Below are 24,070 nucleotides of genomic sequence, written 5' to 3' on the forward strand. Positions count from 1 at the left end.
ATTTCATTTTTTAACAATTTCACATGATAGAGAAGGAGAATTGAAGATGGTTGCATTCATCAACTTCCAACACACAAAGAGCTCAACAAAAGGTATATTATTTTTTTATTTGCTTATGTTTTATAAACTTCATTGATGCCATATTTATATTATTTGATTAGTTTGATATGAAAATGAAATGCATAGTGAATGTATTAGAGGAAATTTTTTCATTTATTTTATAATTTTAATAATATTATTATTTATTACGTCATCCGGTTCGACCCCGGTTCGACCGGTCGAACCGGTCAAACCATGAACCTCTCCTTCCGGTCGGTTGTCCGGTCCGGTTTTCAAAACGTTGCACAATGTTCTATAATTGGATTTCTTGCATCCTCTATGAGGATTTCACTTGAGCTCTCACTGATTTTGTTATCCATTGTAGCATATCTGTCAACAATGGGTGTGCCTGCAGTATCATTTTCCTCGTGGAAATGTTGTGTTTGTTGGTGGAGCTCAAACATCGGTACGCCTAAAGATGTTCGTTCACTAACGCTTGCACGTGCTCTTGCATATGGTTCAAACAATGTCAGACGCTCGCTTAAACTTAAACGCCCTACACATTGGTTCATGCAACAGTGAACGTTAATTAACACTAAAGCAACGTCATGTGGAACATTGGGTAGTGGAGTGGGCATGCAACACACAATTTAATATAGCAGTGATGTTTAAATTCAGGCTCATTGATGTGTCTGGACTATGATTACATGCGTAAAATCTATAAAGTTGGGAAGAGAGTGTTGGTTCATGCTGCTAATACTTTTGTCATGTGTTTGTAGTTGTTCAATTTGAATATAAATAATCAAGATACGCCTTCGAGCTTCATTAAGTATAAACTCACAAATCTTATGTCCATGACTTGAACAGTTGTGTAACATCTATTATTCGGAATATAACATATAAGGTTAACATTGCTTGTTCCACTATCATGCACAATGTTTGAAGAATTTTTATATTTAAATTTTCAAGTGTAAGATTCTCATTTATTTTGATGGGATGAGTCATTCCATTGTTGTATGAAGGTATGAACTCCTCTTTAATGTGCAAATCACCATCATAATACAAATTGAAACGTGATATTATATGTGATGTGATCTTTGTATGTTCTCTCAAACAACAAATAAATGCTCGTGCTAATCAACAAGTCATTTACAATACTAAATTGGAAGATGTTTTTTTTTAAACATTGCCAAAATTAAAGTGGAATTTGAATTGAAATTGAATTATTTTGAAAACAAAATAAATATTAAAATGTTTTATTTACTGATAATTAAGGTAAATCAATTAAAAAAATATATTATGTTATGAAATATAGAATAAACATACACAATATTTTACAAAATTAAAACTTAGATAATTAAAATAGTTATATTAGCTAGAGTAATACTTCACTAATAAATGATAACTAAAAAATGTATATTATCTATTAAAATTTTCATCTCTTTTTTTTTTTTTAAGAAAACTAAAGTTATAAAATGAAATTAAAAATTGCCTTCGATTAACAATTCGATTAATATATAACAAAATAATTCGCATATTATTTCAACTACTCTTATTTCATCTAAACATTACTGATATTATCTTATTTATAATTTTAAAAATACGAGATGAAAAAACCTATTTGATTTAGTTTTTATTTTTTTATTTTTTACTTTTTTACCTATTTGATTTAGTTGTTTACAACTTATTTCCAAACATTTCATTGTTTCATAACATCATTAATTAAATAACATAAATACATATTTATTGCATTTTCATTATAAGTAGTATGCATAGTTCATAAATAATTACATAAAACAATATTTTCACATTTTAGAAGAAGGATTTACATACATAGCTCCTTATTTCATACTATTTACATATCTAACACTTAAAGCTTTAATATTACATGCAGGGCGTAACCCCCAAGTGCCGAGGGGGAGCAATTGCCCCCCCTGAAAAAATAAAAAAATGTTTATTATATGGCTTTTTAGGTAGTTTATAGGAGTCTTTAGGCAATTGTCCCCATTTAAAAAAATAAAATACTATGATCTTTAGGTGATTGCCCTCAAGCAAAATTATACACATTGTGTAGATGTGTTATTATAATGATTTTTAGGCAATGCCTTTTTATAAATGAACCACTATAAAATTAATGAATTAGCTTGACCTCCTAGTTTGCGCGGGACGCCATTTTTCAGCTTCGATCTCTCTCGCTTCTTCGTTGCGCTCGAAGACGGCGATGGCTGCAGAGGAAGAGAAAGAGGTACTTTCACCGATAGAATTGCCTGACTTTTAAAATTATTTCCTAAAAAAAAATGTTGGATCTGGCCACATTTGAGGTTTGTCATCTCATCTTTTTTAGAAAGAATATGCAGCGAAAATCATTTCCTGAATGACTTTTATTAGGGTTTGGACAGATGCGGTCATTTTCTGTTTTCTTATCTTTCTTTGGCCTTTAACCAGTCTATTAGTTGCTAAAACTGGGAACACTTTAGATAAATGCTATGATTATGTAGTACTTGTGAATTATAAGAAGCTGTTTTTTATCAGAATATGTCCAGAACAAGATGGTTAGTAACTTACACGAAGCATATGAAACAGAAGAGAAAGGTCTATCAAGATGGGGTGATGGAGCTTTGTAGTTCAAGTGGCAAGGTATGAAGTTCAATTCCTCCAATGGTTATCCAAGCTAAATTATCTTTGGCAATATTAGTACTATATTGAGAGTTTCTGGTGTTTTAACTTGGACCTTAAAAGTTTCTTATATGAAGTAAGCTGTCAGTGACTGTAACAGGTTCTATGTTTTGCTTATAAATATTGCCGGTTACACATTTAGCAGAGCATTGATTTTATTTGGAGGTAGCTTTTATAACGACTATTATACTGGAAAGTTAATGTTTGGGATGAACATAACTCTGTGGTGATGTCCTGACCACGTTACTCTATGATTTTGGCTCCTTTCAGCAAGAAAGTTAAGGATATGACAAATCAAAAATGTATTCTAAAGTTTTTATTGTTGCAGAAGTCTATAAGTTTAGATTAAAATTTCATCTAAAAAGAAAGGAGGAACATCCATCACATAATGCTCTTATCTATTATTAATTCCATGGCGGGAGATGGTACATTATTTATTCTTTAAGATGGAATGCAACAAAAATGTGGCTCTTTTTAAAAGGTTTGCTAAAAAAGATCTAATATATGATTTTCACACTGGATTAAATAATGTGTTTGATGCTGTGAGGTTACAAAACATTGAAAATGAGGACTTCTTATCACTAATTAAAGTCATTTCTATTATGCGAACTAAGGAAGTGAGGAAAAGAGTCGTGATCAATAAGAACCTCATGAAGGGTTTGGCCTTATATTGTTCAAGGCCTCTAGCATCAAGAATTTCTACTTAAATCACTCTCATATGCCAAGAACGTCTACTTAAAGCACTCTCATATTAAGGGCTAGAAATAATCAAGTCTAGCAACTGTGATCAATGAAGCTACTCTTTGGTGTAAATATTGCAAAAAAGTTTAACATACAAAAGAAGTATTTTGAAAACTTCATGGTAAAGTAGATGATTGAAATTGAAATGCGCAAGGAGGAAATACGAAGTAGCAAAAACATGTAAATATAATACACGTGTCAGAAGATAACGTCAAAGAATAATACATTGAGTTCCACTAAGAAGAAATAGAAAAAATTAAAAACTAGTTAGATTCACAAAAAAATTTCATGACAAGACTTGTACTCTACCTTTCTCTGGTATGACCTCATTTTCTCATTCTTTTAAAATCTCAAAGATGCCTAATTCTAGCTCTTGGATCATTAATTTAGGAGCTACATACCATATGTCTAACTCCTCATAAATTTTCTTTGTACACTCCTATCAATGAAAAAATAGTAATTGTTAATGGATCCATGAAAATTGTGGCCAATCAAGGAGATATACTTACAAATAAATATCTCATACTCCAAAATGCTCTCCTTGGACCGGTCCAGCCTGGATCGGCCTTGGTTGGCGGAGCAGAAGTTCTGCCCCAATCATTGCCGCCTTTTGTGGGGGCGGGCCCAATAGTCATATTAAGGAGGGATTAATGAGAAATTAAGAGGAAAATTTTAAATTGAGGAGTTGTTTTAACATTAACTATATTTTGTATGCTTTAAATATATTGTTTACTTTAGGTTTAGATTTTTATCTTGTGTTTTCTGAAATTTGGAGGGTGTTTTGGATTTGTTTGGGCTCTAGCGCGTCTAGAAATTTGGGAGAGCTGGATCCTTCTTTCCAATTGAGGATCCATTTATCTTGTTGTTTTCTTTCATCTATTATCAATAAAATCCTTTCTCGTTAATTTTTTTCAACCAAATTTCCTCTTAATTTATGGGTTGGACCTATCTGAAATTCAAATTCAGCCATGAGAATTCACTTTCTCATGGAGTGTTTCCTATTAAATAAAACTTGATGTGAAACAATCAACAGGAATAAGAGGAATTAATAAGAAAGTTGTTTTAAGTGATACGATTATAAGTTAATGTTTCACTTAAGAATAAATTCTCAGTTTCCGTAGTTGTTAATTTTGATTTGTCATGCGGTTACACTTTAAATTAACGAGACAAATCAAAATTACAACAAAAGATAGTAAAACTAAATATGGAAATAACAAGAATCCGTCACCTAACAAATAGAAATTATTATCTTTAGAGTTTCCTTCTCATGCACTCTTGATAGTTGGGTTAGCGGAGGAAGAACTTCAACAATCCTAGTGATGTCACTGAAAGACAAAGGATGCCTACGGCCTTGATTGACGGGAAGATAGCCGGAGGGGGTGGGGGAACTGGTGGACGTCCGATGATCTGCCACTGCTCGGATGATTGTTGCTCGTCGATGCTCTTAGCCAAGCATAGGAGAATGCGATCAACTTACTCCTCGACGGTGTCGTCAGTTCCAAAGCCGAGATCAAAGAATGGTGACTAAATAATATTGATTTGCCCGTGAGAATCGTACACGAACCCGTGATCGACTTTAGAATCGGCCATCTATGAATAGGATAAGGTTCTTTGTTGTGAGCCTTGGAGGAACCGGCGGTGATTGGTGGGAGGAGGAAGGAGGGCAGCGAATTGGGTTGGGTGGATGAGGGGACAACTAGGTTAATGGAAGTTTGGATGTATTTTTCTTTTAAGTTAATTACCAAGGAAGGTAATTAATTAAAAGAGTTAATGGAGGTGGAGGGAAAATTATAATTTAATTTGAATTCAAAAAATTTGGTTCAAGGGAAGGGCCGGCGGCATAGGGAGAGAGGGAGGAGATTAGGAGGGAATTTAAGAGCTTCCTAATTTACTATTCTAATTTAGGGATGAGGTAAATTAGATTCAAATCTAGAAACTTTCCTAATTTAGCTTTCTTAATTTTGGAAATTATTTGAAATTCAAATTGAATTTCAAATTTAATTAAGTCTCTCCCCAAATTAATGATGCTAATTTAGGTAGGTGCTAATGATGATTGAAATCATCATAAGGGGGCAAGGAAGAGGAGCTTGGGGATGGAAAGACCGGCAGCAAGGGTTTGTAGGTGGAGAGTGGCCGACGGCTTGGAGTTAGAGGGGCGACGGGTGGGGTGGTGTGTTGGGTTGGCCGGCGGTGGGGAAAGGAAGAGAGGGTGGCCGGATGTGAAGGGGAAGAAGGAACGACAAACCGCGAGTCCCGAATTCACCGGCGGTTGACGGGTGATGCAAGACCCTCTCCTAAGGTTTCTCCTCTCAAGAACTCACAAAGTGATCAAACAAGAAAAGCTGAAATTTTCATTCATAATTATCATTAACCTAATACAATGGTTCAAGCCTTTTATATAGGCCTCTAAGATAAAGAAAATAAATGATTCAAATACCCTCAGGGCTACAACACAAAGAAATCCCTCATAGGGGTACAAATGAAAAATTGAAATATAAATAAAAGAAAATACAATAAAGCATCATAAATAGAGACTATGAATTGTAGTTGTCGATCTACGATTCCTCCGATGGTAGGTGCGTCGAAACCTTCTGCCGATGTCTTCATCAGGACCAAAGTGCTTCGAGAAGCTGAAACAACTTTTAATTAGCCAGTTGGTCCTGTTCATGTTGGTTTTTTTCTTTTACCAGTTATAAGCAGGATCTGATAGAAATTCTGAGTGGATTTGTGGGTTTAGTTATTGAAATAGATTGAATAATGATTTCCCGAAGAGTGTGGTGCTCTTTGTGATCTTTTGTACTTTGGTTGCTCTAAGGCTTCGTTTGTTTTTTTAGTGCTTTTGTAAAAGACAGTTTTAAAAAACATTAGTTTAGAAAATGGAGTTTTCTAACGAAGAAGCATATATAAAAAAGCTTTCTCAAAACTGCAGAAAAATGAAAAAAATGAGTTATTGGGAACGTGATTTGACGAACCAAACAACACAAAAAAAAATTCTTCCGTTTCCAAAAATGGAAAAGGCAAAAAAAGGCTCAAACAAACAAAGCCTAAGTAAATCCTTTGTCATATGATTTTTGATGCGTCTGGTATCTCACAATTTTGGACATCCACGGAGAATGTAGAGGTACAAAATAAGAATTGGGATGATATGTTCAAATCACAATATAACGGCACCATAATTCCTTTTAAGAGTTATAAAATGACCCCTAAAGACCTAAAAAATATGTTTGGAACGTCCTCTATTCCCCAAGATTATGGTGGTAAAATAATAAGAAAGTAACGAAATATAACATATGATAGGATAATGTAGTTGAAAGTTCATAATGAATCCAACCACAGAATATCTTTCATTTTGGATATGTGAGATCTTTTAGAGGTCCATCCATGCTAACATCCAACATTTTTGTGATATGTGAGACGTTCTAGAGATCCATCCATGCTATCCTTCAACATTTTTGGGTGAATCTACGTCTCTTTCAGTGTTTTCTTTAACACCAAAATGACAGTGAAAACTTTATCCTTTTTTTATTTTTTGTCTAGAACTTGTTCCTTGACAATGTAACACAAGAAAGGATGTAACGCTCCTTAGCTGACTCAATTAAGGAGCCTTAAGTGACAATTGTGAGGATATGAATGAGGTATTCCGGACATTTTAAAAGAGTTTGATCAAATTGAAGCCAAAGATTTAATCAAAAGATCTTTTTGTAGGTCTGAAGAGTGGAATTCATCTATATTTTTGAATAGTTTGTGTAGTTTAACTTCTTATTTTAAAACGTAGAATAAACTGCAGTTCTAGTGTTAGAAATCTAAAATTGTTCTCTTTATTATTGATTCCACTTCGAACCCTCACTTTGTGATATATTGTTTCGTCTTATTACTTGCTTGGATAGTTTCTCTAGGTTCTTTCTTCCCCTGGAGTCCTTATTTATGAATCTATACTCTAATTAACAAAAATTCCCACTTTAGTATGCATTTTATACTTGCAACTGTTAATTCATGCATATAAACACTCATTTGCAGTATCCAATATTACTTCCTGATGTATTGCTGATCCAAAATTTTAGGTCCTTGAAACTTTACCAATATAACTAATAAATCATTGGTTTGTTATCGTGCAGTTCTTCATATTATTGTCTGCTTTTCTTAGCCTTGAGAAACATTTTCACCCATTTTCTGTACCGTGTTGCCTCAGCCTCAGGTTATATTGTATGATGATTGCAAGAAACTTATAGATAAAAGATTCTTAAAAAAAGATGATATAGTTAAATCAGGTGGAACATTGTCCTTTGAAACTCATATGGTGGAAATTGGAGATCCTGATAGAAACAACAAGCCTTCAGCAGAGTCAAATTTGAAGTCAGTTATACGGTCCAAGCCACAGAAAGAGAAGGTTAGTTGTTCCGTTCTCTGGTTCTGTGTTTTTGCTTCTTCGTGTATGTGATGCAGAAAAATTTTACATTTCGAACTTGGAAGCTTTCCAATCCATTGCTCCTTAACTATCTTACTTTACCCTCTACTTTCTTGTGGGCTCCGAAAATTCGTCCCCGGCCTCCACTCGCTTTTCTTATTCGGCGAGGGAGTTTTAACTGATAAGTTCCGAGGTAAATTTTGGAAGACAGATGGGTTTGTAGATAAGACACTACCCAGAGATTTCGCCCTCATTTTATGAGGACTTTATGATCTGAGTTCTGGTTTCCTATAGGCGCAAGCCCCTATAGTTAATTACCCCTCCCGATTTCTACGGCAGAGATGCAATGCAACCAAATAACTTTTCTATTGCGGCACACATTAAGTGACGGGCTGTTATCTTCATATATTAATCAATTTTACAGTTAAATTCAGAATAATCTTTAGGTAAGCACACATTCACCATAATCCTTGAGTGCCAGAAAGAATAAAGCATATAAGGAAAATTTTTTCCTCAAAGCAAAGTGGATCATCGTAGAAACTTTTCTCGATGGTCCCTTAGTCATGTCATTATTAAGTATAGTTTGTTGTTTTGTAAACTATATTTTTAATGTTTTTACTTGTCTTCTGTAAGTCGTCTATCCATTGTCTTTTGTAGTTGCAAGTTCAACTTTTGGCAACTGATTTTAAGAGATTTTCCCAATTTATGGATTAGCATCTTCCTATTTTCAATTATTAATATGGATTATCACAAATTCACAATACCTTAAAATTAATTTAAAAAACCTTGAAAATATTTATGCAAAAGCATTGATTGGCCGAATAAGTGCCACTAAAAGCAATCTAGGAGGGTGATTATGTTTTTAGCAATGCGGGTAACAATCTTTCAATCATGTCAAAATATGCAAGTCACAGTTTTCCTTTTTTGAAATTTTTTTTTTCAAGATATGTCAACATTCTTCTCTGTTTGATGGATATCTAGAGGGATTAATCTTGCCAATTTTTTGGTAATAGAACTATCTCGTTGAAGTATCTTCTAATTTCTGTATATATTGCTTTCTGATAGAATGATGCTGTCAGGACATATGAATAATAATAGAAATTAGGAGAAATAGAATGTTTAACACAAATTTAGACAAATAAATATAGAAATAAAATTAAAATGTGTAATATCTTGAAGCTGACCTATCAACCATAAAATTTACATAATCTGCATCTGTCTGAATGTCACGACTAAAATCCTTCTCTTTTATGAATAGAATTCCTTTACTTGGGTTCCTTAGTATCATAGAATTTTATAAATTGCGTTAAGATGGATTCTTTAGGATTGCGCATAGATTGGCTTACCACACCAATATTGTAGGCAATGTAAGTAGATAAGTCTTCCTACTATATATATACTGCTCTTGACAGACTTTCATTCCAACATATCCAGCTCTTTCATTAGATTTGTTTTTTATTTTCATTATGATATGAAAATTCTATATTAAGTAATAACTAAGTACTTTAGCTTGTCGAATTCATTAACTTCAAATTCTTGTGGCAACTTTTATTTTTAAACTCTCCATTCCTTCCAAGTCAATACTTATCATAATAATGTCATCAATATAAATTAGTAGTGTTCATAGCCTCCTTGAATCGTTATATTTCACAATTCTAAATGTTCTCTTTGACTTTGTGCATATCTCATGCTGAGCAGTACATTCCAACTCATGCTCATGGAGATTATGTATTTGTGTGTGTGTGTCTATATATATATATATATATATATAGATAATCCAAATAATTAAAAATGTAAAAAGCTCCATATTTAAGCTTAATCCCTTGGTTTAATCTCCATATATACATAAGTTTGAGCATAAGCATTTCCCGCTAGTCTAGTTTTTTACATTTCTAATGAATCATCAGATTTGTATTTTACAAGAAAGACTTGTCTACAATTCAATGAATTTTTTTGCGGGTAACTTTATAAATTGTCTTAATAAGAGCACACGTTTTAGATCTTGGATCTTTTGTTCAGAGTGATGGTGACATGGATGGGGATATTATCAGTAGAATTCAAGTTGGATGGTTGAAGACTTGAAGTTGAGGAATGCATCGGGCTTGTTGTGTGATAGAAAAGTATCCCTCAAACTTAAGGGAAAATTCTATAAGATGGTGGTGGGGCCTGCAATGCTTTATGGTGCCGAATGTTGGCCATTAAAAGAGAAACATAATACTAAGTTAAGTGTGACAGAGATGAGGATGCTCAGTTGGATGAGTGGCTTTACCCTTAGAGATAGGATACGAAATGAGCATATACATGAAGAGGTTGTAGTAGCTCTAGTAGAAGATAAAATTAGAGAGAGTCGCCTTAGATGGTTTGGTCACATAAAACGGCGGCCTTCCGATGACCTGGTTAGGAAAGTAGAGGTATTAGATTTGACTTATGTTAAGAAAGGTAGAGGTAAACCTAAAAATACTTGGTTAGAAAATATTAGAAATGATCTTTCTTTATTAGATTTAGACGAGAATTTGACTTTTAATAGAACACAATGGAGAAAAAGGATTCATGTAGTCGACTCCACATAGTGGGATAAAGGTTTGTTGTTGTTGTGGTAACTGCCATATTCTTTTTTTTAAGGGCTTCTCTTTCTTTTCTCATTGTATTATTCTAATTCACATAGTAAAGAAGGATTAGTGATTAGAAGAAAAAAATTTGTATGATAAAAATAAATATAATGGATGTTTAGTGGAACCTTCATACTTTTGTTTGTAAGCTCAATTGTTTATTCAACAGTTTTAGTGATATGTATTTTCTTGATTGATTGAAATTATGTAGCTTGAGAAGTTTTTTTTTTAGTAAACTTATAATGGTTTAGACTTAGTTTGGGTAGATGAGTGCTTGGTTCTAAAATAGAGTTGTTTGGATGAGGGGTAATAAAGGGCAATCTTGGAGATTTTTTTTTGGGAATAAGATGAGTGATTGGTTCTGAAATAGAGTGATTGGGATGAGGGTAATGAAGCGCAATCTTGGATATTTTTTTTGGGAATAATATTTATTTTTTAGGGTAAATAATAACAAAGTAGTGATCTTGACATCAATGAAGATAAACTTCTTTCTTGTGGGTAGATGGAAGGGTAGATGGAAGCATTTTTATCTTTTTTGGGTGGGAGAATAGCCAATTAAGACACATTTGCTTACTTAATATCAAGTTTTTTTTGTTTTGGAATATGTATGAACAAATGTAATATTTTCAATTATTTTGGGAACTAGGTTGTTTGGGGTATTAGAATAGGGAAATAGTTTATTTTTAAGATTTATGTAGGACTCTTGTACTTAAGTGTCTTTATAGATAATCAATTTTTGATGTGGGCGAATGTTAAAATTATTTTCTTTCATTATTATTTTGGGACTTTTTTAGATAGGGAGAGCTCTGGTGAGAAAAAGTACGTGGCCAATTTTTTGTTCAGTCAATCCATTTTGTTAGGGGCGCATGTACATAGGTGGATTTATGTAGTTTTTTTTGTAAGTATGAGTAGGGAAAATCGTTAAAGTAGTTTGTGATGGTATTGGATTTGACTCGTTTAGCAAAATTGATGCATTTAGATTTTTGCATTATTTTTGTTATGAACAATATTAGTTATATTTTCTATTTTTGTTTTATTTTTATGTTATCCAATGATGGTCGTAAATCCAATGATGAGGAGTCCTCTAGTAGGATGTTCTGAGGATAGTGTTTGTTCGTTTTATGTTTGTTTCTTTCGCTAACTTTTCTTGTTGCTTTGGTTTTTTGGATGATCCCTACTTTTCTATTCTGAATTTTAGTGGTTCATTTAGTCTATTTTGTTCTCCAAGTGGTGTCTTAAATTTCTAAAGAGCTAGTCTTGAATTTCTTTGTTCTCTCTTTGTGTTTTTGCTTTAAGTTGCTTACATCAAAACTCAAATTAAATTTTGATCACATTGAAAAGTGTTAATAAAATTAAATTAATTTTTGATCATACTGAAAAGGTTGGGATGATGGTACATACATCACTTTTGGCTTTTAGTAAAAAATTCATGACACATGCGTGCAATCTTGCATACAAGCGACAAACCATTAAGTTCCAAAGATGTTAGGTGCTCAGAATAGTTCCCCCACGTATCACTATAAATGAGAGAAAAATGAATAAGATTTCTGGTTTTATTCATTGCAAAATTGGTATATTTATGTTTTACTAGTTCATCAATGTTGACCCCAATACTAGTGTCGAGATCGTGTCGACCGTGCAAGGTGAATTTCGAAAGCAAAAGAGCGCGAAATCGTGCAAAAACTTACCCGACGCGTGTCGACCGAAGATCCAAAATTGTCGAGATGACATCCGTTCTCGAAACGGACAGCGCCGATGCATCCGGAGCAACAGAAACAAATAAGATCGACACCCATATTGATGGGGGTCGTCGGTCGGCGAAAAATTAAATTTTGGGCGCGGGGATTCGAGGCGACGACGTGTGCGAGTGGCGATGTGGAGGAAAAAAAAAACTCGATGCTAGATTAAAAAAAATTATTTATTGTGCAATTTAATTAAAAAATTTTAGAAAAGAGAGAGAGAAAGAAAGCTTTTAAATAAAAAAAAAGAATTTTTCTAAATAAAAAAATACCAAAAATACCCCTCACTTAAACCCTCACACTCTCATATCCCCCAAACCGCCCCCCTCTCCTCATTTCACGCCATTTTCACGGAAGGTCGGCATCCCTCTCTTCTCCTCCTCCAAGCAAGGTAATTCTCCTTCTTCCTCTTCTTCTCCAGTCTTCTTCCTCTTTTTTTCTTCTTCCTCCATTATTCTTCTCTTCATCTTCTTCTTCTTCCTTCCCTCTTCTTCCTCTTCCCCATTTTTCTTTTTCTCTCTTCATCCCTCCATATTTCCTTTCATTTTCTTCCATTTTTCTCTTCCCCTCTCTTCTCCTTTCTCTCATTCATCTTTTTCTTCTTCCTCCAACTTCTCTTTCTCTAAACCTACAAAACCCTAACCCTAATCTTTTTTTTTTATTCACATCCACTCACCAAACCACCCACATTCTTTCATAAAAAATGTTCCTACACATATCCTACACCCACCCAAGAAAAAAAATTCACCATCCCTCATTTTCTCTCTAACCTAGAGAGAGAAAATTTTCTCTCTCTAGAATGAGAGTGAAATCTCTTCATGAATGGCTCTATCTTCACCCCAAGCATCTCCCCTCTCCATCATGCCTTCAAATTCTTTCCCTAGAGAGAGAAAAAAATTTTCCTTCTCTTTCTCTCTCCAAAAATTAGAGAAAGAGAGATTTTCTCTCTCTAACCTCACCCCCCAAATCTCCTACACACCCTAAGCCTCTTCCACCAAAAATCCCCATCAAATCCTCTCTTTCCCTCTCTTTCTCTCTCTAGAAAGAGAGCTATCTTCCCCTTTTTCTCTCTCTACACTTTGTTTTAAATAAACGAAAGACATATATAATTAATTTTATTGTACAAATAATAATAAAATAAATTTAAATTGTGCATCGCAGGTTTCTCACCGTCGTCGCCGCCTCGATTACTGCAAATCTAAGGTAAAAAGCCCGATACTAGTGTTTTACATTTCTATGCATGAAATAAGTACTCGTGACTGTTTTTTTTAGCGGGCGAGGAAACTTAAGTACCTGTGACACTCTGAGCGAGCGGGAAAATTCGTATGCATGAAACTTAAGTACCTGTGACCGCTTTTTTTAGCGGGCGGGGAAATTTGTTATTTGTAGAAAAATTATTTAATTAAGTACCCGTCACTGTTTTTAGGGGGAAAAATGCCATACTTTAAATATGTGCTTAAAGATCCCGTGACCGCTTTTGTTAGCGAGCAGGGATTGGAACTGCGGCCGTGGTGTCACCCGACACCTACCGTGACTACCTTTCTTGGCAGACAGGATGACCTTACACATTCCGATGCAGCCCCCTACGCGGGGACGACGCCAGAGTACTGCCAAAACTTTTAGCAAAACTCGTGACTTAGAAAAAAAAAAATCAAAATCCACTTAAAAGTTTTAAGTTAACAAAAAAAAAAAAACGACACCCTAGGCTCCCGACAATGGAAAACAAATACAAAAAGAAATATAAATCAAAGTGAAATGCAACATACAGTGAGTCTTCAAGGGAATTAGTTGTTCGCCAATAGGTAGGAATCAAGCCCCTTCTTCCTAACTTATGACTTGCACACCTAAGTCTCTCACCAAAAGCTCCTTACAGATATGGGATGGGAAGAAATGAGTTGAAACCCCCTCCTATTTATAACATTGAGTTTGAATTATTCGCGGGCCCCACTAGCCTAGGATTCCTTTGCTACAAGACAAGGAAGGTACACCTGTGGGCCCCACCAGCCTAGGTTCCTTTGCTAAAGGACGGAGAAGGTACACCTGCGGGCCCTATCTACTTAGGATCCTAAGATGCCATTTCGAGACTCTGGCATTGGATTCTTAGAGTATTCACTAGCAGGTGAAATACGAGCGTAAATACGAAAGTAAATATGAGTTTATATACAAGTGAATACGACTGGTAATTATCTTGAAAAGAGAGGGGGTAAAAGTAAAAGTAAAAAAAAATTACATTGCCTACGAGATGTTTTTGTGATCATCGTAAACACGTAGGAATCCCCGCACATCCCCGGTAATTTTCTGATTGAACACCTTTGTGAGAAGATAAAAAATGTCCGTTACATTGTAAGTCACCGGTGCTCTAAGTAGCGTGCATGCCTGCTGTTAAAGTTAGGCGTCTCGTACATCTCGTGAATATGTCTTAAAAAAAGAGACAAAATAGTGCACTTTTATGTGTCACGGGTTGTACGACTCCTAATCAAAGTAGGCACATCACGCAAAACCATTGAAAAGAGTGTCGCCTACGAGCTGAAGAATTTGATAGGTGACATGTGCCGAACTCAAGCATACAAGATACATCAAGCAATAAGTGCAAATTTTTGCAGGGTTATAGGAGACCCGTCATGTATGCAAAATGTCATCTACGCACACGATTTTATATAAATATAACGAATGTGAGCACTTACGATCTGCTGAGGAAGACCCGTCATACATCCAAATGTATTGACCACAAGCAAAATGTCAAATAACTACGACGAATGCAAATACTACGAACTTTCTTAAGGAACCTGTCATGTCCTCAGAGTGCTACCCTCAAACAAATAAAGAAGACCTTCAACAAGGGTAAGCTCCTACGAGACAAAAGGCAGGAGATTAGTTAGTGCACTACGATCCATCTGTAGAAAGCAACGAGTAGTACACGACAGTATACCTGTACAAAGCTGCAAACAATTCAATCCACAAGCTGCTACAACACCCCACCGGATCCGCAACTTCTATACAAGTGGACAGAAGGTGTTTCACGAATATTCCAAAATACCATCGCACATACAATGTAGTTTGTACACACTTAGGTACACTAAAAGAGGGTATACAATCAACACCCGCATGGGCCCCGCCAAGCGTGTTATTGGTACACACTAACGTCTAGGGATGCTGCGCGGGTCGATAAGTGAATTCAAGTTCGAACCCGATCCTTCTATGCAGATCAATAGGAGTCGACAGGGTTCAAACCTTCAAACAAATACACATGATTGTGGGGACCAGTGTTTTTATTTTAATGCATTCATATTAGGCCTTTAAGGCCTATAATCAAGAGAATTCACTAAATAAAAACAAAAAGCTTACCAAACCCGATCCTCCTCAGTAAGCTAAATAGGAGTAGACAGGGTTTGAACCATTGGATAAATATGCGGTCACGAATTTGACCGGAATATTTATTTCATACATTCATATCAGGCCTTCAAGGCTTTCAACAAAGAAAATTCACAAACAAAAACACAAAGCCTACGAGGAACCCGATCCTTAGTCAATAGCTTGACTGAGTTGACGAGGTTTAGTTCATAAGAGAAATGACCCCACACCCCGATGATGGCCGTGTTGAATGTGAATCTCAACCAGAGGGGTTAATGTCTCAGATATTTCAAAATATCCTAAAATTTCTACAAAATCCAAATTCCACAAAAATTCAAAAAATCATCAAGCTCTAAGTCTAAGATATTTAAATTTGAAACCAATCATCAAAACACTTAAGGCAAAATCCATCCACCATCCGCAACAATTTGTTAGGGTGGACAAGTTAAAAACTACTTCAGCTCACATTGAGTTAAATGCATAGTCGAAAATATAACTAGGATTCATTCTCAAACAATCTCCTGCCAGTAAGGATGTGGTACGTGTCCTATAACCGGCGGTTTTGCCGTCAAATGGCACCGCAGGATAAACGGTTATGAGGACCCGGGGCTCTCTGAACCGAGTGGTTTTGCCGTCAAATGGCACCATGAAATACCGGTTATGGCCAGAGCCAATACGCTCCTTAATGACATCAAATCCTTGAGATATGAATCAATAAGATATGATCGATAGGGTACAAAGCCCTCTGTTAGCTAAGGTGGATTCAAATTTGTTCCCTTAGGCAATTATCTAACCCAGGTCTACAAGGTCCTCTTGGACGAAGCAACCCATGGCTGCCGACAAGGATTCTTCTGTCAGGTTGGATCGACTACCTCCTCTGACTAAGTAGACTAGGGACCATGATGGCCCGGGACGACGGAACCATGGGATCTTGATCGGGCCCATCATCCATTCCCCCACCATCCGCTTTAAGTACAAGATGATGCAATTTCTATTTTAAATATCAAACTCTCCAGATTCCCAAATCCAAATCCAGTTCTCAAATACCAATACCCATTGCTGCTACTATATGCCAGATAACACGTATTTCTATACGTCTCTGATTGACGACTAGCCTTAATCGAAAGTTCTCTATCGTGATCGGGAGGGGTAATTAACTATAAGGGCTTGCGCCTATAGGAAACTAGAACTCAGATCATAAAGTCCGCACAAAATGAGGGCGAAATCTCTGGGTAATGTCTTATCTACAAACCCATCTGCCTTCCAAAATTTACCCCGGAACTTATTCCGTTAAAACTCCTCTCGCCGAATAAAAAGAAGAGTGAGCGGAGGCCGGGGCCGAATTTTTGGAGCCCACAATCAACATCACAATGAAATTATATGATATTAATTTATTTGAATAATAAAGGAAACATAATTTTGAGAATAATGAATGATGGGTGGCCAAAACATAGGTATTGAAGCTAGTTTTTTTTTTTAATTCAATATTTGGGTTGCTGTGAGAAGAAATGGTTTTGAAGGTTGTATGGAGTTTTCTTCATCATTGGATTTCTTAAGGTGGTAGAGACCATCCATTTCTTTAGCAACCCTAATCAACCTTCTCGTTCATTGTCCCTAAAAGATGTAAGATGAAGGACAAAACACAACACTATAATTGCAATTTTTTATTTAAGTGATTTCGAAGTATCAGAGATTTGTTTATAAGAGCATCTACTTGATTAGCCATGATTGTCAAGGATCTATTGCTAAGGTTATTTTCTTGTGGTTGTACATGTGTGTATGAAATAATGAGAGAAGAGTTCATCATATGGTTTGTAGAGTGCACTTGAATTAATGATCCAAGAGATACCATAGGCATCTTTGAGATTTTTAATGGCATGAGAAGAGAAGGTAATGCCTGAGAATGCTAGAGTATAAGTATTTGCTATAGATTTATGTTTTTTAAGTGCTTATAGAAAGTTTTTTTTTTCTTTCTATTCCATTGTAAATGGCTCAGTTTTTTTCTTCCTTTTAAGAACATGTGAACTAATAATGACCATTTTAGATAGCTATTTACATTCAATCGGTGTGTGGAATGGATATTTCGCAAATCTCCCGTTGTATTTAGATTACATTCCTAAATTTCAAGGGAACCTAAGACTAATGGTATGTGGGTGTTGTTATTGTTCATGGAGTGGGAAACTGTGATTCTATTCGCAAAAAAGAAAAGAAATGCAACAATGCAACAATAAAGGCTATATTAATGGGAATATATTGCTATAATACAATAATTAATGTTAAAACAATGAAAAATATTTGCAGCAATGCAGTGATAAAAGTTGCAGTTATAGAAAATAAGGAGAGAAGGAAGAGTGCAACAATAAACCCTCTTGATTGTGACAATGCAATGATCTATGCTTCAATAATGGAAATACAAGGAAGAGAAAAAGCCTAGGGCTCTGGTACCATGGCAAGAATTTGAGATGATTGGTTTAATGTACTTCATTTCAGCATGTACAAAATTTATGCAATCATAAGATAGTGCCTAATAGAATGGTTTGGTCACATAATGCGAAACGAGTGTTGCAGAGATGAGGATGCTCAACAGCTCAGGTGGATGAGTGGTTTCACTCTTTGAGATAGAATGCAAAAAGAGTATATACGTGAAAAAGATTGGAGTAACTCTAGTGGCAGATAAGATTAGAATGTCAGCCTTTCGATGATCTGATTAGGAGTGCATATGTATTAGTTTTGGCCTATGTTAAGAAAGATAAATGTAGACATAAAAAAATTGATTAGAAATTATTAGAAATAACATTTTTTTATTAAAATTAAATGAGGATTTGACTCTTAACAAGACACAATGGAGAAAAAGGATTCATGTAGCCGACCTCACGTAGTGGGATAAAGGCTTGTTGTTTTTGTATAAGAAAGTACCCAATAGAAAAAATATGAAATCAGGAAATAGAATTAATTATAAAGTTAACCATGGGTTGATGAGTAGGCAATAGGGATCCCATGGATTAATGAGTTGCCAGCGGTAGAGAAAGGAATAAGATGAAAATTCTAGTGACTGTTGGTCTTATGGAAATTATGCAGGTATTTCACTCCATGTAGCATAGTGGGGCTTAAGAACAATATCTTTTTCATGATTCTTACATTAGGATACAGGTGGTTCTTGTCATGATCTTCTGCTTATTTTCAAGTAATATATCTTATGATGCTATCTTATATATTTTCCAACATCATTTAGTCTTGAAATTGGTACCTGCTTAGCATAGGAAAAATAAGTATTTGTATGACCATGTAACATAGTAAGGGGACCAAAAATAATATCTTCTTAATGATTCTTACGTTATTGTACCATCTTTTCCACATTTTCAACTTCCTAGAACTTCTTGAACTGAGTTTTCTCGATATTTTTGTTAGTTCTACTGGATTACTTTTGAGAGATCAGTTGTCTTACTTGAAGGAAAGTTCTAGTATATTATTTGAAGCCATACCTTGTATCTGTCCCTCCTTTCAGTTAAAGATGTGCGTCTCAATAAATGCTTAAAAATTTCTAAGTCTGTTAAAAACGTGCTATATCTGGAAACATTGCTCCTGGGGATCAGTTGGCAACATGAAAAACTTATGATTCTATGACATTGTTTCTTTATACTATTTGACTCACTTATTCTTTAGTTTTGACATTTGAATTCGCTACTAACTCTTGATCTCAACTATGGTGAACATACATTTAGAGTTTTATAATCTTCACTAGAACTGATTGGAAGCCTCTTTTTTTGATCAAACAAAATTTTAATCAAAGTAAGTGTTTCAGTAAACTAATAGTGGTCGGTTTTGAAATAGTTATTTTTTATTATAATTTAATGTCTATCTCCTTATTGCGTTTTATAAAGTGTAAAAGCTACACTCCTAATAGCTTGCTGTCACTTATACACTTCACCATTCTTATCTATCCCTTTGATTTAGCAATGTGTAGAATGGAATGTCTTATACACAACGCATATGACTCAAAAAGCAAAGAAATATCATGATGGTATCTTGCGGGCTCTCATTTGTAGCTCCCATTTGAACCTGGTTAGTTTAACTTTTTGTTCATTTTTTAAAGTTTCATTTCTAAAGCATTAGCAATTTTTTCCCTGTTTTTTTTCTTCTTCTTATTCTTTCTTCAATACGTTCAACCTCCATATTATCAGTAGTTGTTTAAGGTATTATAATCATGTCCAATCATGATGTAGATTAGTTTACCACTCTGTAAGAAATCAAAATGCAAGTATTCTGAACCAAGCTTGTGCTATTTTGTTATTCTGGTTCTTCTGAATGGCCAGCAGCTCCCTTTCCTTTTTCTGTTGATGGGTTAAAGGACACTCGAAGTGAAAGACTATCTCCTAGCACTCCGGCACTAATCACCCTTCATACACTTATTTTCGATTAGCTTGATATGTCATTTGTTCAAAGTTGACAAGTTGCTTGTTTAGGCCATGCTTAAGAATTATGGAGGTTAATCATAGTCTAAAAGTTTTCATTTGAGTAGATCTAAAACCGAATACATAGACTGTAATTTTAGTAGTAATAGATCTAGTTAGGGGATTATGACTATGGGCAATCAAGTCATTAAAAAGAGTACACGTTTTAGATATCTCGGGTCTATTGTTTAAAGTGATGGTGAAATAGATGGGGATATCATTAGTAGAATTCAAGTTGGTTGGTTGAAGTGGAGGAATGCATCGAGCTTGTTGTGTTATAGAAAAGTATCCCTCAAACTTAAGGAAAAATTCTATAGGTTGGTGGTGAGACCTACAATGTTTTATGATGCATAATGTTTCCATTAAAAGAGAAGAATAAATCTAAGTGTTGCAAATATGAGGGTGCTTAGGTGGATGAGTGGCTTTACTCTTAGAGACAATATGCGAAATGAGTATATACGTGAAAAGGTTGGAGTAGCTCCAACGATAAATAAGAATAGAGAGTCGCTTTAAATGGGTTGGTCACATAAAATGTCGGCCTTCCAATGATCCGGTTAGGAGAGTAGATGTATTATATCTGACCTATATTAGGAGGGGTATAGGTAGACCTAAAAAGATTTGGTTAGAAAGTATTAGAAATAACCTTGCTTTATTAGATTTAAATGAGAATTTGGCTCTTAATCAGACACAATGGAGAAAAAGGATTTATGTAGTAGACTCCACATAGTGGGATAAGGCTTGATGTTGTTGTTGTTGTAGGCCATGGTTAAGAACTCATTCTATGATTTAGGAGAACCAGCCCCCATTAATTTGCTTTGATTTATCATCTTAGTGCTTTGTTTCTTGTCACTAGTTTGGATCTTTCAATTCTTTGGCTTCATGTTGGATTTGGTTAGGGCAATTGTTGATCCGGGTGGATCTCTAGCATACTTAGGAAATCAGCAATATCACTTCCATTCAAAGCTGGTCAGGTTATAGAACTATGGAAGGCCACCTCCTTTTGATTTGAGCATTGATTTTGATGCATCAAAGAGCATTTTTTAGATGGGTGAAATCAGCACAAATAATCCTTAAATTTAGGTCTATGAGAGAGATTTATGGAAAAATTTTATTTGAGACCTCGGTCTTCATCTAAGTGATATTTACCCATTCTTAATTATTGTCACAATCCCTAAAATTTAGGAAGCTTATTTGCTTTCGTTCTTATGTAGTTTTATTTTCTTTAAAATGTGGAACTAAATTTTAGGGTTAATATCTTTAATTTAAGGATAATAATTATTTTTAATCATTCTTATCCCTTCTAGATAAACTTTGATTTAAATTTGGTGATTCCTATCCCACTTCTATTAATAGAAGATTAAGGACTGTTTGTAATGAATTTTTAGTTTTGTATTGCTACAAATTGAAATTCCATTTTTTTATCCTCCAAAATTTCTCTTCCAACCATTGCTTCCCTCTATTTTCCGTCAGTAGTTGCAAGATCAGCTTCTTCTTCAGTTATAGGACCTCACCTAAAGAAAAAATGATTCTCCAGCAGCAGAAATCCAACAGCAAAGCGGCATCCCCAACAGTTTTTCAAGCAGCCATTGCTGCATTCCAAATTCTCTGTCCATCTCTACCTAGTAGCTCATGCATTCCCTGGTTTGTCCACAGCAAGAATGATTGTTTACTTTTTGGGGAGAAAACACTGAGAAATGAAATGTAATTGCAAGGTGGAATCTAATTGGAGTACAAGAATTAGCTAAAAAAGAAAATAGGAGCTTTTTCTATGAAAATCTTGGCTTGCATTTGGTAATTTTGTTTTCAATTTAATGCTATATTTTAGGAGAAAAGGACCAAAATGATCCTTTAACTGTATGTGAGGGACTAAATGGTCCTCAACTCTTTGGAGGAACCAATTTAGTTCCTCAACTCCACTAAATGGGACCAATACGCACTCACATAGCATGGTGGGAGGGAACCCGGTGCGACGTTTTTGGCGAGGCGGGTAGGCCTTGTACACTCTCTCGTAGCATAGTGGGGACACTTTTAAGTACCCTTCAGCGCTTTTGCAGCGTGGCGGCGGAAAGAAAATTATGCGTCTTTAAACATGTACCTTGAAGGCCCATACATGCTATCGTAGTGTGGTGGGATTGAAGAAATGCGGCCGCAGTGCCACCCGATATCTATCTGAAGCGCTCACGTAGCGTGGAGGGAAATATCATGACTCTCGAATTTCTCCTAAAAGAGGGGAGACGTCAGGAGGCTGTTGGAAATTCATAACAAACAGAGGACCTTACTTGAACAATTAATAGAGGACTTGATTTGGACTACAAGGAACTTAAACTTGAACAAAATGCACAGGGAAATGGACTTTAATTTAATGCATACATACTCACATTAAAAATGTTAATTAATGTTCTTGATTATGTGAATAAAAAAATCAATGAATAAATGGGGGACTTGTGCTGAAGTCTAAATAGACATGATTTGTTGACTTGTTCACAAGCAACAACGCAAACTCTTAATGATTATGACAACCATATCAATCAATGCATAAACATCGACAAGTAGCAAGTGACTTGCAATACATATGAAATAGATCACCTACGAATGACAATAATACACTTACAATAAATATGAAGACTTATCAATGGCCATATACAAGGAACACAGTGTATCTATAAGCGACGTTAGAAGAGTTGCAATGAATGCAATGATACTTCAACAATCAATGTCAATACACTCGTGGACAGATATAACGTTCCTTGCGAACGACGACAGTCAACATGCATGAAAAAGTTTATAGATGTACGTAAGTTCACGTGTAAGAAATAACATTTCCTATGGGTGTATCCAAGAAAATATTGGTGGATGTACATGCAAGACATAAAACTTGTCTGTAAGAAGTGTTAAATGAAACCTACATCATGTGACAACCTGCATGCAGGAAAGGGGTTCAACATATAATAAAATGTTGACGAAAGGCGTATTCGAAAGGCAGAAGCAAATGCAGTTCTCATGCAATCAATGTCACTTGATCACAAATAAATAAACCAACCCACCTACGAATAAATGTAGAAGATTTGTCTTGCACATGATAATTTACTTGCGGGTGACGATGAATAATGTGTAGTAGATGTCGGTTCACCTTTGCAGTTGTGGGCTCCGAAAATTCGGCCCCAGCCTCCCCGCCGCGCGATTTCTTGCTTTATTCTCGGCGAGGGAGTTTTAACTGATAAGTTTCAGGATAAATTTTGGAAGGCAGATGGGTTTGTAGATAAGACACTACTCAGAGATTTCGCCCTCATTTTGCGAGGACTTTATGATCTGAGTTCTGGTTTCCTATAGGCGCAAGCCCCTATAGTTAATTATCCCTCCCGATCACGAGAGAGAACTTTCGATTAAGGCTAGTCGTCAATCAGATACGTATAGAGAATACGTGCATCTGGCATATAGTAGCATCATTGGATTTCAGATGTTGGAAATTGGATTTGGATTTGGGTATATTTGATATTTAAAATAGGAAATTGCACCATCTTGCACTTAAAGTGGATGGTGGGGGAATGGATGGACCCGATCAAGATCCCATGGTTCCGTCGTCCCGGGCCATCATGGTCCTTAGTCTACTTAGTCAGAGGATGTAGTCGACCCAACTTGACAGAAGGATCCTTGTCGGCAGCCATGGGTTGCTTCGTCCAAGGGGACCTTGTAGACCGGGGTTGAATGCTTGTCTAAGGGGATAAATTTGAATCCACCTTAGCTGACAGAGGGCTTTGTGCCCTATCGATCATATCCTATTGATTCATATCTCAAGGATTTGATGCCAATAAGGAGCGTATCAGCGCTGGCCATAATCGGTATTTCGTGGTGCCATTTGGTGGCAAAACCACTCGGTTCAGAGGGCCCCGGGTCGTTATAACCATTTATTCTGCGGTGCCATGTGGCGGCAGACCGCCGGTTAGAGGACACATACCACGTTCTTACTGGCAAGAGATTGTTTGAGAATGGATCCTAGTGATATTTTTGACTAGGCATTTGGCTCTTTGTGAGCTAGAGTTTATTTGAATTTGTCCACCC

The 24,070-nt window shown here is 35.6% G+C and overlaps 1 protein-coding gene across 4 annotated transcripts in view; it reads left to right on the forward strand.

Moving 5' to 3' along the window:
• The first annotated feature begins 2,017 nt into the window (after nt 1-2,017).
• LOC110106204 overlaps nt 2,018-24,070 on the forward strand; it is a 36,969-nt gene continuing 14,916 nt past the window's right edge. The window contains exons 1-4 of one of the 4 annotated variants that reach the window (XM_028694075.1): nt 2,018-2,284; nt 2,572-2,676; nt 7,652-7,843; nt 19,515-19,622. In XM_028694075.1, coding sequence (XP_028549908.1) covers nt 2,261-2,284; nt 2,572-2,676; nt 7,652-7,843; nt 19,515-19,622 — 429 coding nt within the window. In that variant the 5' untranslated portion in view covers nt 2,018-2,260. Of the gene's footprint in view, nt 2,285-2,571; nt 2,677-7,645; nt 7,844-19,514; nt 19,623-24,070 lie in introns of all 4 variants that reach the window. The other 3 variants (XM_020835994.2, XM_028694076.1, XM_020835995.2) reach the window with 3 other exon arrangements.

The sequence above is a fragment of the Dendrobium catenatum genome, unplaced genomic scaffold (assembly GCF_001605985.2).
Source record: "Dendrobium catenatum unplaced genomic scaffold, ASM160598v2 fragScaff_scaffold_390, whole genome shotgun sequence".
Taxonomy (NCBI): Eukaryota; Viridiplantae; Streptophyta; class Magnoliopsida; order Asparagales; family Orchidaceae; genus Dendrobium; species Dendrobium catenatum.